The 16,434-nt window shown below is 40.5% G+C and overlaps 1 protein-coding gene across 1 annotated transcript in view; it reads left to right on the top strand.

Moving 5' to 3' along the window:
• The window catches only part of LOC126455722 (dynein axonemal heavy chain 3), a 1,249,696-nt gene that overhangs the window by 481,706 nt on the left and 751,556 nt on the right, over positions 1 to 16,434 (top strand). The window contains exon 26 of the mRNA XM_050091491.1: positions 10,214 to 10,382. Within this exon, the coding sequence (XP_049947448.1) occupies positions 10,214 to 10,382 (169 nt within the window). The remainder of the gene's footprint in view (positions 1 to 10,213; positions 10,383 to 16,434) is intronic.

Genomic DNA, 16,434 nt, shown 5'->3' on the forward strand with positions numbered 1-16,434 from the left:
CTGGATGATTGACTGATCTGGCCTTGTAACACTAACCAAAACGGCCTTGCTGTCTTGGTACTGCGAATGGCTGAAAGCAAGGGGAAACTACAGCCATAATTTTTCCCGAGGGCATTCAGGTTTACTGTATGATTAAATGATGATGGTGTCGTCTTGGGTAAAATATCCCGGAGGTAAAATAGTCCCCCATTCGGATCTCCGGGCGGGGACTACTCAGGAGGACGTCGTTATCAGGAGAAAGAAAACTGGCGTTCTACGGATCGGAGCGTGGAAAGTCAGATCCCTTATTCGGGCAGGTAGGTTAGAAAACTTAAAAAGGGAAATGGATAGGTTAAAGTTAAATATAGTGGGAAGTGGTGAAGTTCGGTGGCAGGAGGAACAAGACTTTTGGTCAGGTGAATACAGGGTTATAAATACAAAATTAAATAGGGGTAATGCAGGAGTAGGTTTAATAATGAATACAAAAATAGGAGTTCTAGCATTAAAAGGTTTTTTTGCTTTTCGTATTTAACCAAATATAACATTGATGATGATAATTTATGCCAATGTTTGCCGACAAGATAAAGAATGCAACCTTTTAACACTAGATTGCGTACTCACGTCAGTTCTCCTTGGCCTTTTTTTTTTGTGGTACGACTTGGAAAGAGAGAAAAATTAATGAATGATTGACGATGCGTCGGTTCTCAATTGTGTTCAGGAGACGTACGGATTGACTGCGTGAAAATAGTTTCTCAAATGACCTCTTAACCCGGATTGCTTTCACGCAATCAGACTCTTCAATGAAATTACCTAAGGGACCTATTTGAATAATAAAAAAAAATTGGAAATGAATGCAAAACAGTGAAATTTTGTAAAAAAAGTTGTCAGATCGGAAATTGAACACATTAATGGTCCGCCAAATACAATTGAGACACCGCAATAAAGAGCGAACCTGTAACAAAGTTCATTTAAATATAAACATTATTTGTGGTTAATTTAAAGAAAAGAATAAGCATAGATTTTCTATACAGTGAAGCATCAATATATTCTTAAAGAACAAAGGCGTTAAACTATAAACATTAACAAATTTACAATGTATACAAAACTTACATTTTTATGTTTTTCTCATACATGGAGCAGTCCAACAATCGCTGCTTTTGTATGTGTGATATTTTGTAAAAATTAAATGTCCTGGCGTGTGCGTAAGTACTTTTTATCGTCACAAGGTTTACAAAAGCGTTCTCTTTCTTGATGATAATGTGGTTTTTCTCACTAAATGAAATATAACTTGTAGCGGTGCTACACAACACGTCTTAACAAGTCGGCGACCAAACATCAAAGGTAATGAAGTACATGTTAACATATCGGCGACCAGAAGTACAACTCACTATAAAGACTCTAGAATTTTCCTAACATATGATAAATTGTTCTTTCTTCTGTTTCGCAGCTTCTTGCTATCAAGTGCTGTGGCAATGATTTTAAATATCTGCGCCCAGCGAGTCATAGTGTTTAAAAGTACCTTTTAAACGCTGGCCGCGCGTCTTGGTAAAGGCGCACGTTATAAACAGATTTCGTTTCTTTACTCTCGCGTTGTCATGCTTAGTTTCATTATAAACTACAGCTCGATGGCTGTCCTTTTCTCATATGCAAAATGTCTGAAACCCAATAATATCACAGAGTGTGAGTAAGCTACTACAAACAGCATAGTGAACGCATTATTGTGGCCAAGATAGACACGAAGCTCATGCCTACTACAGTAGTACAAGTTTATATGCCAACTAGCTCTGCAGATTATGATGAAATTGATGAAATGTATGATGAGATAAACGGAATTATTCAGGTAGTGAAGGGAGACGAAAATTTAATAGTCATGGGTGACTGGAATTCGAGAATAGGAAAAAGCAGAGAAACAAACTTAGTAGGTGAATATGGATTGGGGATAAGAAATGAAAGAGGAAGCCGTCTGGTAGAATTTTGCACAGAGCATAACTTAATCATAGCTAACACTTGGTTCAAGAATCATAAAAGAAGGTTGTATACATGGAAGAATCCTGGAGATACTAGAAGGTATCAGATAGACCAGGAATTTCTCACTTCCAACCTTGCCTCTCAATCTTTCTTGAAAAACCTTAATCCTACTCCCAACATCACCACAGCTGAAGCCCAGGCGATCCGTGATCTGAAGGCTGACTGATCCATCATCAGTCTTCTGGCTGACAAGGGTTCCACGACTGTGGTACTTGATAGTTGGGAGTATCTGGCTGACGGACTGCATCAACTTTCAGACAACACAGCATACAAAATTTGCCAAGGTAATCCCATTCCTGATGTCCAGGCGGGCTTCAAGGAATCCTCCTTAGGTCCCCACAAAACCTTTCACCTGACTCCATCAACCTCCTGACCTCACCGACACCCCGCACCCCTACCTTCTACCTACTTCCTAAAAACCACAAACCCAAACATCCTGGCCGCCCCATTGTAGCTGGTTACCAAGTCCCCACAGAACGTATCTCTGCCTACATAGATCATCACCTTCAACCCATTACATGCAGTCTCCTATTCTTCATCAAAGACACCAACCACTTTCTTGAACACCTGGAATCCTTACCCAATCTGTTACCCCTGGAAAGCATCCTTGTAACCATTGATGCCACTTTCTTATACACAAATATCCCGCACGTCCAGGGCCTTGCTGCGATGGAGCACTTCCTTTCATGCCGATCACCTGCTACCCTACCTAAAACCTCTTTCCGCATTACCTTAGCCAGCTTCACCCTAACCCACAACTTCTTCACTTTTGAAGGCCAGACATACCAACAATTAAAGGGAACAGCCATGGGTACCAGGATGGCCCCTCATACGCCATCCTATTTATGGGTTGCTTAGAGGAAGCCTTCTTGGTTACCCAAGCCTGCCAACCCAAAGTTTGGTATAGATTTATTGATGAGATCTTTATGATCTGGACTCACAGTGAAGAAGAACTCCAGAATTTCCTCTCCAACCTCAACTCCTTTGGTTAAATCAGATTTGCCTGGTCCTCCTCCAAGTCCCATGCCACTTTCCTCGACATTGACCTCCATCTGTCGAATGGCCAGCTTCACACATCCGTCCACATCAAACCCACTAACAAGCAACAGTACCTCCATTATGACAGATGCCACCCATTCCACATCAAATGGTCCCTTCCCTACAGCCTAGGTCTTCGTGGCAAACGAATCTGCTCCAGTCTTGAATCCCTGAACCATTACGCCAACAACCTGAAAACAGCTTTCGCATCCCGCAACTACCCTCCCGACCTGGTACAGAAGCAAATAACCAGAGCCACTTCCTCATCTCCTCAAACCCAGAACCTCCCACAGAAGAACCCCATAAGTGCCCCACTTGTGACAGGATACTTTCCGGGACTGGATCAGACTCTGAATGTGGCTCTCCAGCAGGGATACGACTTCCTCAAATCCTGCCCTGAAATGAGATCCATCTTTCATGAAATCCTCCCCACTCCACCAGAGTGTCTTTCCGCCATCCACCTAACCTTTGTAACCTCTTGGTTCATCCCTATGAAATCCCCAAACCACCTTCCCGACCCTCTGGCTCCCACACTTGTAACCGCCCCCAGTGTAATCCCTGTCCCATGCACCCTCCCACCACCACCTACTCCAGTCCTGTAAATCAGAAGGTGTACACAATCAAAGGCAGAGCCACATGTGAAAGCACCCACATGATTTACCAACTGACATGCCTACACTGTGAAGCCTTCTATGGAGGGAATGACCAGCAACAAACTGTTCATTCGGATGAATGGACACAGGCAGACAGTGTTTGTTGGTAATGAGGATCACCCTGTGGCTAAACAGGCCTTGGTTCACGGCCAGCACATCTGGGCTTAGTGTTACACCCTTCGGGTTATCTGGATACTTCCCACTGACACCAACCTATCAGAACTCCGGAGATGGGAACTTGTCCTTCAATATATTCTCTCTTCCCGTTACGCACCAGGCCTCAACCTCCGCTAATATCAAGTTGCCGCCCCTTGTACCTCACCTGTCATTCAACAACAGCTTTGCCTCTGTTCTTCCGCCTCGATTGACATCTCTGCCCAACCTCTTTGCATTTACATATGTCTGTCTGTGTCTGTTTATGTGCGGATGGATATGTGTGTGTGTGTGTGTGTGTGTGTGTGCACTAATGTATACCTGTCCTTTTTTCCCCTAAGGTAAGTCTTTCTACTCCTGGGATTGGAATGACTCCTTACCCTCTCCCTTAAAACCCACATCCTTTCGTCTTTCCCTCTCCTTCCCTATTTCCTGATGAAGCAACCTTGGGTTGCGAAAGCTTGAATATTTGTGTGTGTGTTTGTGTTTTTTATTGTGTCTATCAACATTCCAGAACTTTCTTGTTTGGTACGTTACAGCATCTTTGTTTATATATATATCTTTCAATCAGTTTATAGATTGTTTTTTTCCAGCAATTTTGTACCTAATACATAGCTCTTCTTTTTTTTTGTTTCAATAATAATTATCTGAGCATTGCGTGTAATATTGAAGTTATATCTAAAAACAAAGATGATGTGACTTACCAAACGAAAGCGCTGGTACGTCGATAGACACACAAACAAACACAAATACACACACAAAATTCTAGCTTTCGCAACCAACGGTCGCTTCGTCAGGAAAGAGGGAAGGAGAGGGAAAGACGGAAGGATGTGGGATTTAAAGGAGAGGGTAAGGAGTCATTCCAATCCCGGGAGCGGAAAGACTTACCTTAGGGGGAAAAAAGGACGGGTATACACTCGCACACACACACATATCCATCCACACATATACAGACACAAGCAGACATATTTAAAGACAAAGAGTTTGGGCTCTGCTTGTGTCTGTATATGTGTGGATGGATATGTGTGTGTGTGCGAGTGTATACCCATCCTTTTTTCCCCCTAAGGTAAGTCTTTCCGCTCCCGGGATTGGAATGACTCCTTACCCTCTCCTTTAAAACCCACATCCTTTCATCTTTCCCTCTCCTTCCCTCCGTCCTGACGAAGCAACCGTTGGTTGTAAAAGCTAGAATTTTGTGTGTGTATTTTTGTTTGTTTGTGTGTCTATCGACGCGCCAGCGCTTTCGTTTGGTAAGTCACATCATCTTTGTTTTTAGATATATTGTTTTTAGATATATTTTTCCCATGTGGAATGTTTCCCTTTATTATATTCATAATATTGAAGTTAGGATGATATGAAATTCCTAACTTCAGTAATAAATGCAATGCTGAGATAATTATTATTGAAACAAAAAAAGTATAAGATCTATGTATTATGTACCCAATTGCTAGAAAAAAACAATATACAAACTGATTGAAAAATAAATTAATGTTGTGATAAATATTATTGTACATGACGAATATGTGTAAAATATCACGCTTTCGAGCTAAGGGGAGGGATATGTAGTGCTTCGAGAATTTCGAGGTAAATTCTAGAAACACTTGGCTCTCCACTGTTCTTGAACACCCAATATTTTAATAATGAGGGTGAGAGAGCCTTTTTACTGCAACACACATGTCTGTGTGTGCAGGAAGGACAGCTGTCACGAGGAGCCAGAAGCTGCATCAGATGTGTGGCCTCGACAAGTGATTATCATTAGAGCCTTGGAAGTCATATCAAAAAGCCAAAGAATGTTTGTATAATGTTCCATGATTTGTGGTGCCATGAGGATTGTTACAGAGGCAGATGAAGCGTATATTGTATAGAGACTTTTACTTTATGTCTTGGCTCTGCATGAGGCAGAACATTTGTAACTGTGTGAGCGTTTAGGAGATTCCGACATTTATCTTGAAACCAGTTGGCTTGGTGGAGTTTGTACAGAATTATTTTTACTTTGGAACGAGAGTTGAAAATATATTGTTTTGGTTGAACTGACAATATCCTGAGTACATAATTTATTTCAAGAATATAGAGCTGGTTAATAATATTCCCTTTAACCTGGTACAGTCTGCAGAGATGAATTAAACGGTGAGAGCAATGTAGCTGATAATCCAAAGAAGAGGATCGACTGCATGCACAATGTGTAGGTCAACTGGAAGAGATGTGTGAGTCAAGTAACCCAACACCGCACTGTCTCTTGCCGTCCAAGAAAGTGTTAGACTGCCAGAATCTTGATGTAGCAGACAGCCCTTATAAATCCCAGCAAATTTAGGAAAATTAATAGCCAGGCAGCTTATATGAGACATGTTGACTGTACACAAAGATAAGAAAACTCATAAAGAAATTAGGTACAAAATGTGTGACACAAACTGATACCAAAAGTACAGGGTATAACAAAATATTCATTCAGTTTGGCACACCTATATTCCTCATACTAATAAACACATACAATGAATTTTGTTTTTTGATGAACGGGAAATGTTTTCATAGGTATTCAATATGACCGCCTTGAGATGCACGGCATATATCAATGCGGTATTCTAATTGTTCCCACACTGCAGCAAGCATGTCTTGAGTTACAGCTTCCACGGCTACTGTTATGCCATGTCTCAGTTCATTCATTGTTGTTAGTAACTGAGGCACATAAACAGAGTTTTTTATAAACCCCCACAAGAAATAATCACATAGAGTCAGGTCCAGTGGCTTCGGAGGCCGGTAATGTAAGGCTGAATCATTTGTCCTGTGTGACCAATCCATCGTTCAGTAATCCTTCTATTTAAAAATTGCCGCACTTCCAGATGCCAGTGTGGGTGTGCCCCATCCTGTTGGTAAATGAAATTGTTTGAATCAGTCTCCAGCTGTTGGAAAAGAAAGTTCTCAAGCATATTGAGATATGTGAAACTGTACAAAACACATTAAATTTTGGAGAGTCCCTGTCATGTTGTAAAACTTCATATGGTTGTTCCGTACCACATATTCTCAATTATGACAATTACCCTTTCTATTTTAGTGAAATGTTGCCATACACAAAGAGCTTGTAGTAACTAAATTTTGTTTAGTTTTATGTGCAAATGTCGATGCAACGTATGCCAGATGGACATTGGCAGTATGGTGAACTGTCGAGCTGCACAGCAAATGGATTTCTTCGGACTCCTTGTGAAACTATGGCAGCTGCATTTGATGTCTGCATCAGACGCTTGGGGGACATCCCAGTGATTTGCCTGTACACAAACAACCTGTTTCTTGGAATTGTTCATGCCATCATCTAATGCTCTGTGCTGTAGGAAGATCCACACAATATCTACAACAAAAGTCATGCTGAACAGTTATTACTGACCCACACTGCACACAAAATGCTTTCTTTTGTCCCAACACCACTTTTACTAGAACTGAAGGGGGCACACATGATTGCTACCTAGCAAGAACCATGTAAAACTTGAGAGTTTTCTCTTTCCAACAGTATGTGGTTCACACGCATATCACACAGAACACAGTAGTTATGATTTCTCTAAACCGGATGATTCCTTTTGATACACCCTGTATTTCCAGTCATGTATCTTAAAATATTTTTTACTCCACTTCCATCAGTTGTGAAGGAGCCTCACAACCATTTTGTGGTTGAACCTCTTACTTCCCAGCCTTTTCATGTTAATGTCATTACCCACATCGCTGCTTCAGTCTGTCAGTACCTATCTCAACTTTCGAAATTCAATTGGACTCCATGCGAGAATGTAGGTTTGTGTCCTAACCTAACAGATACTTATAATCTGTCAGGATGGTGCATGACAACTGATAATCCTCTGCGGAAAGAAAGAAGTATTCTGAAGAACAGTTTCTGATCTCACATCTGTTGCAACTTTTGTCCTCATGACGTACATTGCTGGAGAACGAACATAAAAATGAATAGTAGTAAATCAGTGTTGTTAATGCACAAGTGAATTGCCGTTTTCAGCAAAGTGTTACAATGTTGTGTAGTTATGATTTGAATTATTGCTAAAAATTATTATTTTCTTCCTTAACATTTTTTCAGATACATTATATTTGATATTGGGCATGTAAATATTCCGTATTTGCTGAAAGTTAACTTCGAGTACAAATTTGAAATTTCTTATGCCTGCACCTAATAAATGATAACCCTTGTATACAAAGGATGAAGAAATGTAATGTTATTATTTTTATTTGTATATCTTTATTTGTATATACTTTAGGACTTGTGTATGGTGGTTCCATTTGCTTAATCCTCCAGTCCCAGGAGGTAATTATTGTGACTGCTCATATTTATTTGGACTGCAGCCATGTAAAATTACACACTCTATCATTTAAGAGTGAATATAATTCCTGATTCCTTTGACTGCTCATTTTATACATGCAGTGTGTTTTCACACAGCTTAAAATAACAGCAGTTTTGACAAACTATAAATTTGTTATTGTTTTTAATCTGAAGAACAGTTCTGTGCTAATATTAAATTCTTGCACTGTGATTCAAACTATTTGTGTGATGATTTGATGCTGTCACATATGTTTAAAAGGTTTGATTCCGTGGAAAGTATGTTTTATCTTTACAACCATTGATGGAGTTACCACATGGTCTTAATATACACACCTTAAAATCATAATATTCAACACGATGTATGAGATTTCGGAGTGATAAATTGTAATTAAATATTGGATTTTGCCACAAAAGCTTTTTAATTATGATTTCATAATATATTGCCATCATAGATATTACATGAAGAACAATTTTAACCAAGTAAAATTTTCTGTAAACACTTTAATTCTTTGCTTTTATAAATTCGTGTTGTGCAGGACACATTATAGACATGCAGAGGTGTGCCATTGTTTATTCTGCATTTGAAGAGGACTGATATGTTTGTAGCATTTTTGCCTGAGTGTTTTAATATGTAATGTTCACCATTTGTGTATTTAAAAATTAAATAAGGCAACTGAATAAGAAAGCTAACAGTAACAGAAGAAAAGTTTGTGACTAAAATGTTCTTGTCACAATTTTTTCTGATTTAGGGTTAGCAATTATGAGATTGCTCAAAGTTTGTCAGGGAAAATTGCTAAAACTTATCTGGAAATCAGAGGAATATCACCAAATTTCACTTGGGTAAACTTGTGGCAACCCTGAGTGTAGAAGTTTTGCTGGGAAGCTATTACATGTCATCCATACAGTCCCAATCCTTTCCCATCTGATTTCCATATTTTTAGAACCATTAAGAAAGACTCTCACGATTATCGGTTTCCTTCAAACAAAGATGGGAAGCCTGGGTGCACTCATTGTTCTGTAGACAACCACAAAAAGTTTGCCATGAAGACATTCATCATCTTGTCTCACAGTGGGATAAATGTAGTAACAGTTAAAGTGTATGTTTTTGAAATAATATTCCGTTCACTTAATTTTTTTCTCCCTCTGACTGCCCCTTACATTTATAATTTTCCTCTCAAGTTAAGTTCTTTTCACAATTTACCTGCAAAGGTGGTATTCCTGCTTTCAGAAAATATCATATAGTTCTTTACAATGAAAGGCTACGGGGTAATTTTTCTATCCCTCATACTTTAATAGAAAGTTTTGAGATCATTATTTACAAAGTACATTTAATCACACAGCACAACTATGTCCACAAACATGCCTAGCTGCTTTGAAAAATAGGTTTAATCAACACAGCACAACTGTGTCCACAAACATGCCCAACTGGATGTATTATATTAGCATTGAGTGTTACATAGGCAGAAGCTACCATGTGTATATTTTACTTACAGTTCATTATTTTGATTGTATCATGACTTAATATTAACACTAATAATAATCATAATAATAATAACAATATTATGCTTATGCTTAATGTTTAATCATTATCATTATTGTTGTTATTATTATTATTATTATTATTATTATCAGAGTATTATTGTTATAAACAAAGTAGGCATGTTTGTGGACATAATTGTGATGTGTTGATTAAATGTTACATGGGTCCACAAAATGTGAATACAGTTTCTTAGAATGGCAGTTAAAATACCTTTTAGATGTATTTTTATATTCATTCATAAATAAGTAATTTATTGTCAACTATGTGATTGTAAATAAAATAAACAAATAATACAGTGTGACAAATGTTATTGTCCGTAAAATGAATTACATGTGTGTATCATGTTCTTTACTAGAAAATGGGAGAGTACCATTGACTAGTTCCATTGAAAATGTCAAATTGATTTTGCTACACCTTGACCAAATATTTTTATTAGAAGAATGGGATAGGAAGTTACTGTTATGTCTAACAAAGCTTGAGACACACATTAAACCATTAATTGTTATGCTTCAGAACTCTTATGGGTGCCCTAAAGCTGAATTTGGGAGGTGCACCAGAGGGCCCTGCTGGTACTGGCAAGACGGAGACAACTAAGGATCTTGCAAAAGCCGTGGCCAAACAGTGTGTTGTGTTCAATTGCTCGGATGGGTTGGATTACAAGGCAATGGGAAAGTTTTTTAAGGTAAGTTGGTATTTGGCTAATGAACTGTCAAGATTATAAGTTAGTGTAACAAAATACGCTTGCTTAAAAATGTGATGATAAGATAACGTATGCTCCATGTAGCAGCTGTGTAACTGGGAGACTGAACAACCAGAACGTTATGACGACCTACTGATAGCCGGTATATCAACCTTTGGCACAGGTAACAGCAGCAACACTTCATGGCATGAAAGCAATGAGGCCTCGGTAGATCACTGGAGGGAGTTGGGACCACATCTGCACATACAAGTCAGCTAATTCCCATTAATTCTGGGAGGAAGGCACATTCAATGACATCCCATATGTGTTCGATTGGGTCTAGATCTGGTGATTTGAGGCATGAGCATATCAATTGGAACTCACCACTGTGTTCCTCAAACCACTCCGTCACACTCCTGGCCTTGTGACATGGCAAATTATCTTGTTGAAAAATGTCACTTCTGTCAGAAAATGTGATCGTCATGAGTACAGGCGTCAAGGAGCTGCGCCCTTGGAAAATGATGGATTTGAGCCTTCTCATCAACAAGCTGAATAAGGTATGGGGATTCATCAGACCATGCAATGCTCTGCCACCAGGCCATGCAATACTCTGCCACTGTGCCAATGGTCATATGCCCATTCAGTCATAATTTCCGATGTCATCATTGGCACATGCATGGGTCATCGGCTGCACTGTGTGTTCAGACACACTTGTACAGCATTGAAATCTGATTTTAGTTCCATCACAGTTCTTGTTTTACCAGTCTGCCCAGACTATGATGTCCAACGTCTGTAGTGAGGGGTGGTTACCCAATCCCACAATGTCTGAATGTGGTTTCACATTGGTTTTGCCACTGTTGAAGGCCCTCACCATAGCACTCCTCAAACACCCAACAAGTCGTGCAGTTTCCAAAATGCTCATGGTGACCCATCGGGCATTTGTCTTTCCCATTCTACACACACAGAAAGCATGCTCGCTCGTACCACGTGCACCGTGCGTGTCTGCCTAGCAGTTGTTTCTCGCTGGGAGATGTTTTTGTAGACTGGACGGGTTTATAGGTCAGTGGTCATAATGTTATGCCTGATCAGTGTGTATTGACAGGGTATTAAAATTCAAAGAATCATTCCAGTATCAGATGTTACAAATGGTTTACAACAGAAAAAATATAATTTGACGATGAAATCTCCTTTATTAGTCACTTTTGATATTAGCTCTAATTATCAGGTTGGACCATTTAGAAACTTGTGCACAACTGAAACCTTCAGCATTGACTTGCCACTGATGAGTTTGCATCACAATACATCTGTGAAATGAGGGTAAGGAGGAGTGTGACAGACAATAAGTGAATGACATTATTCTGACCTTTTTAATAATGAATACTTTGATCAAGTGCTTCTTTAAATTCGTCTAAAGTATTCTCTGCCTCCTTTTGCTGCTTTGACTCAAACAATTCTTATTTATGAAATGCTGCCAATTACCATAGATATTTGTTTTGTGATAGTTGCTATCTTTGAACTTTTCAAATGTTCCATACCATTAGGAATATTTTTCACCACTTTTGAATGTAAATTCTGAGTTGATTGAACTAATTTGGTATTATAAATATTATGTTTTCATTATTATTTTTATTTTATAAGAGAATTCGTTATTTGGTAAAGGTTCTGAATTACAATATGCCTGAGTAGGGTTTTAATAGAAAGTCAGTTAACTCTCACATCTTTGAGCATATTAGTGAACATATTTCTTTGTACTATGCATGATAAATATCGGCGCCATTCGCATATTGCTTTCTTATTATTGTTCAGTCTGTTTTTGTTTTCACACTTGTTGCAATTTTAGCATCAGAACAGGTTGTCTTTTTTAGGCTTGTGAAGACTGTTTGATAGTAATTAATTATAGCCCAGGGCGGAATTATGCATCTAGTAGATAGATTAAAACAGTGCATAAGATTGAAACTCAAACTGCATTTGAAATTTTCTCAGGCAGGATCATGTTAAGTAAATCTATTAAACAAAGCTGACAAGCCAAAAGGGGCTGGTTTCTAGACCAAACTGTCCCAGGTTGAGGACTGAGGTGGACAGACCGCTCATGCATTCAGCAAATTAAGATATGATTCTGAGAGCCAACCTGATGGTTATTATAGGGCGCGATTGTTGTAGGGGAACCACGTTTGGAGAAAATCACAACGAGTGTGTGATTGTGGCCCAAATGTTAATAGATACCATAGAGGAGAGATAGGGGAATTCAGAGAAAAGGGCAGTACGATTAACCATATTTGTCTTGTGAATGATTTGCTGTAAAATCATCCACTGTCGTTCCCCCATGGGTCAGGCATAGTGGCACTTCAGTGCGGCCATGATTGCTGAGTAGGTATCTGCTGCACCAATAAAGGATCAGCCAGATCTATATATGTATACTCCATGAGCCACTGTGCAGTATGGTGCAGGGGTACACCACACCAATATTATCAGTCCTGTTCTAGTTGCATATTTGAGCTAGGGAAAAATTACCGTCTATACATTTCCCTGTGTGCCCTAATCTCGCTTATTCAATTATCGTGGTCTCTGAGTGAGAGAGATATTTTATGGTGCCAACATTGTGGTAACACACTCTTCATTGAATGCACGATCGATGCATTTGCCAAATAAGGTTTTGCATAGACTACATAGACTTTCTTCTAGCATTCCCTTTTAAGTTCCCGCAGGCCTACCTGTCACACTTTTTATGAGCTATTCTGACCTGTTAGGATTCTAGCAGCACCACTCTGAATTTGTTGAATGATTATTGCTATTACTCTTTGATAAAGGCTCTGAACATTGGAACAATACTATAAAATTGTTCATACAAGTGTCCCTCATGTTGTTCCATTTACAAGTGTACTGCATTATCCGTGAACCCTTCCAGCAAATCAACTCTTCTATTCACCTTCCCTATCAGTTCTTAGTATTACCCCTGAACATTTATACAATGTGAAATGCTCAAGATCTTTGCCTGTAACTTTGTAATCAGAAGCTATTGGGACCTTTCTCTTTGTTATAGACGTTATCTTACAGTTATCCATATTTAAAGAAAACCATTATTTACCACCCCAAGTTGAAATTTCATTCAAGTCTCTCTTTAGTTCCTTACAATCATGTGACGACGATGTTTTCCTGTACGCAGCAGTATCATCAGCAAACGATGTAAAAGTGCTGCTGAATCTGTCTCACATACTGTTTATGTATGCTGAGGTCACTATAAGTGCTATTAAACATACTTTCATTTTTGTGATGACCTTCATGTGTCATTCCCCATTGGTCCTCATGGAAAAGGCAAAATAATTGTGACAGAGGACAGCTGAAATGGCCAACCTCTGTTCTTTTTCAACTGTGTTCCTCAGCAGAACTCCATTTACCATGTTTAGTTAACAGCAAATTGAAAAGTTGGTCCAGAGGTATTTGGACCACATGTGAGTGACAAAATATGTGACCTACTTAAGGAGAGACCATTACATGTTGCTTTGTTGATGACCTCTGAAGCAATTGTAAATCTTTCCAGGACATTATCTCTTAAGAAGCGTATGGGTTCCAGGTTGTGGAGAACTTGGTTGCAACCCTTAGGAATGTGGAATAATGTATTAGCATTATTGTTCTGAGCAATGGGCCAGTAATGGATGTTGTACTGTTGACTGTTCAGGGGTCTGCATCCATCTCTGCAGCCTCTGGGCTGTTTTAGCCTCTGGGCTGTTTTACATGGAAGCTGAGCTTCAAGTCCAAATAGCATAATGGTAAGCTTGCAGGCAGTTCTTAAATGAATTTAGTTCCATAGATTGCTGCTAGATCTTCTTTCTTGATTTTGCTGTAGTTTACCTGCACTGCTGTCAAAGCTTTTGAACCATATGCTGTAGATTATTCCATACTGTCAAGGTTCTTATGAGACACCAATCTCATAGTTGGATGCATCAGGGGCAGGCTTGGATGATTGCTGAGTCCAAACATTGCTAAGCATGGCGGTTGCTTAAGACAGTTCTTAAGCTGTAAGAAACATGTTTGGTATTCTTCTTTCCATTTGAATGTACACACTTCTTGCATAAATCATTTAGTGTTTGTACTGTACCTAACACCCTAGGTATAAATTTTCTATAATTTCGTGTATTCCTAAGGAATGTCTGCACTGACTTAAAACTCATACATGGTAGTACTGGACTGATATCATCAACGTGTTTGACCATTGATACAAGTTGTAGACACAGAGATGTTGAGGAAGATACAAACGGGAAGCCCCAGAGGGCATAGAGGATGTGACTGACCGAAGACCGTATGGATAGAATAATAGTGCCAAAGATGACTGATGATGAATGACATACACTCCTGGAAATTGAAATAAGAACACTGTGAATTCATTGTCCCAGGAAGGGGAAACTTTATTGACACATTCCTGGGGTCAGATACATCACATGATCACACTGACAGAACCACAGGCACATAGACACAGGCAACAGAGCATGCACAATGTCGGCACTAGTACAGTGTATATCCACCTTTTGCAGCAATGCAGGCTGCTATTCTCCCATGGAGACGATCGTAGAGACGCTGGATGTAGTCCTGTGGAACGGCTTGCCATGCCATTTCCACCTGGCGCCTCAGTTGGACCAGCGTTTGTGCTGGACGTGCAGACCGCGTGAGACGATGCTTCATCCAGTCCCAAACATGCTCAATGGGGGACAGATCCGGAGATCTTGCTGGCCAGGGTAGTTGACTTACATCTTCTAGAGCACGTTGGGTGGCACGGGATACATGCGGACGTGCATTGTCCTGTTGGAACAGCAAGTTCCCTTGCCGGTCTAGGAATGGTAGAACAATGGGTTCGATGACGGTTTGGATGTACCGTGCACTATTCAGTGTCCCCTCGACGATCACCAGTGGTGTACGGCCAGTGTAGGAGATCGCTCCCCACACCATGATGCCGGGTGTTGGCCCTGTGTGCCTCGGTCGTATGCAGTCCTGATTGTGGCGCTCACCTGCACGGCACCAAACACGCATACGACCATCATTGGCACCAAGGCAGAAGCGACTCTCATCGCTGAAGACGACACGTCTCCATTCATCCCTCCATTCACGCCTGTCGCGACACCACTGGAGGCGGGCTGCACGATGTTGGGGCGTGAGCGGACGACGGCCTAACGGTGTGCGGGACCGTAGCCCAGCTTCATGGAGACGGTTGCGAATGGTCCTCGCCGATACCCCAGGAGCAACAGTGTCCCTAATTTGCTGGGAAGTGGTGGTGCGGTCCCCTACAGCACTGCGTAGGATCCTACGGTCTTGGCGTGCATCCGTCCGTCGCTGCGGTCCGGTCCCAGGTCGACGGGCCCGTGCACCTTCCGCCGACCACTGGCGACAACATCGATGTACTGTGGAGACCTCACGCCCCACGTGTTGAGCAATTCGGCAGTAGGTTCACCCGGCCTCCCGCATGCCCACTATACGCCCTCGCTCAAAGTCCGTCAACTGCACATACGGTTCACGTCCACGCTGTCGCGGCATGCTACCAGTGTTAAAGACTGCGATGGAGCTCCGTATGCCACGGCAAACTGGCTGACACTGACGGCGGCGGTGCACAAATGCTGCGCAGCTAGCGCCATTCGACGGCCAACACCGCGGTTCCTGGTGTGTCCGCTGTGCCGTGCGTGTGATCATTGCTTGTACAGCCCTCTCGCAGTGTCCGGAGCAAGTATGGTGGGTCTGACACACCGGTGTCAATGTGTTCTTTTTTCCATTTCCAGGAGTGTATATGATTATAAATAGCAGCACAGAATTGGGCCATCTCAAAGAAAATCATTGAAGAGGTAGATGTACACAGTGAAGTGTAGGGCCACAAAAGAAGAAAAGGAAAAGAAAAAGAACAACAACATATATATAAAGTATTAAATTCACTTTTCTGCAAGCTACACTTGAGGCTACAGGCTTGGATATCTATAAATAACAGTCCCAGTGACCTGTTATGATGATATCATTAAAATTATCAGAGAAACAAGGGATATCATGGTCAACTTGTAAAGAAAAAATGCCACACTTA

This window comes from Schistocerca serialis, chromosome 2, assembly GCF_023864345.2.
Source record: "Schistocerca serialis cubense isolate TAMUIC-IGC-003099 chromosome 2, iqSchSeri2.2, whole genome shotgun sequence".
NCBI classification, from domain to species: Eukaryota; Metazoa; Arthropoda; class Insecta; order Orthoptera; family Acrididae; genus Schistocerca; species Schistocerca serialis.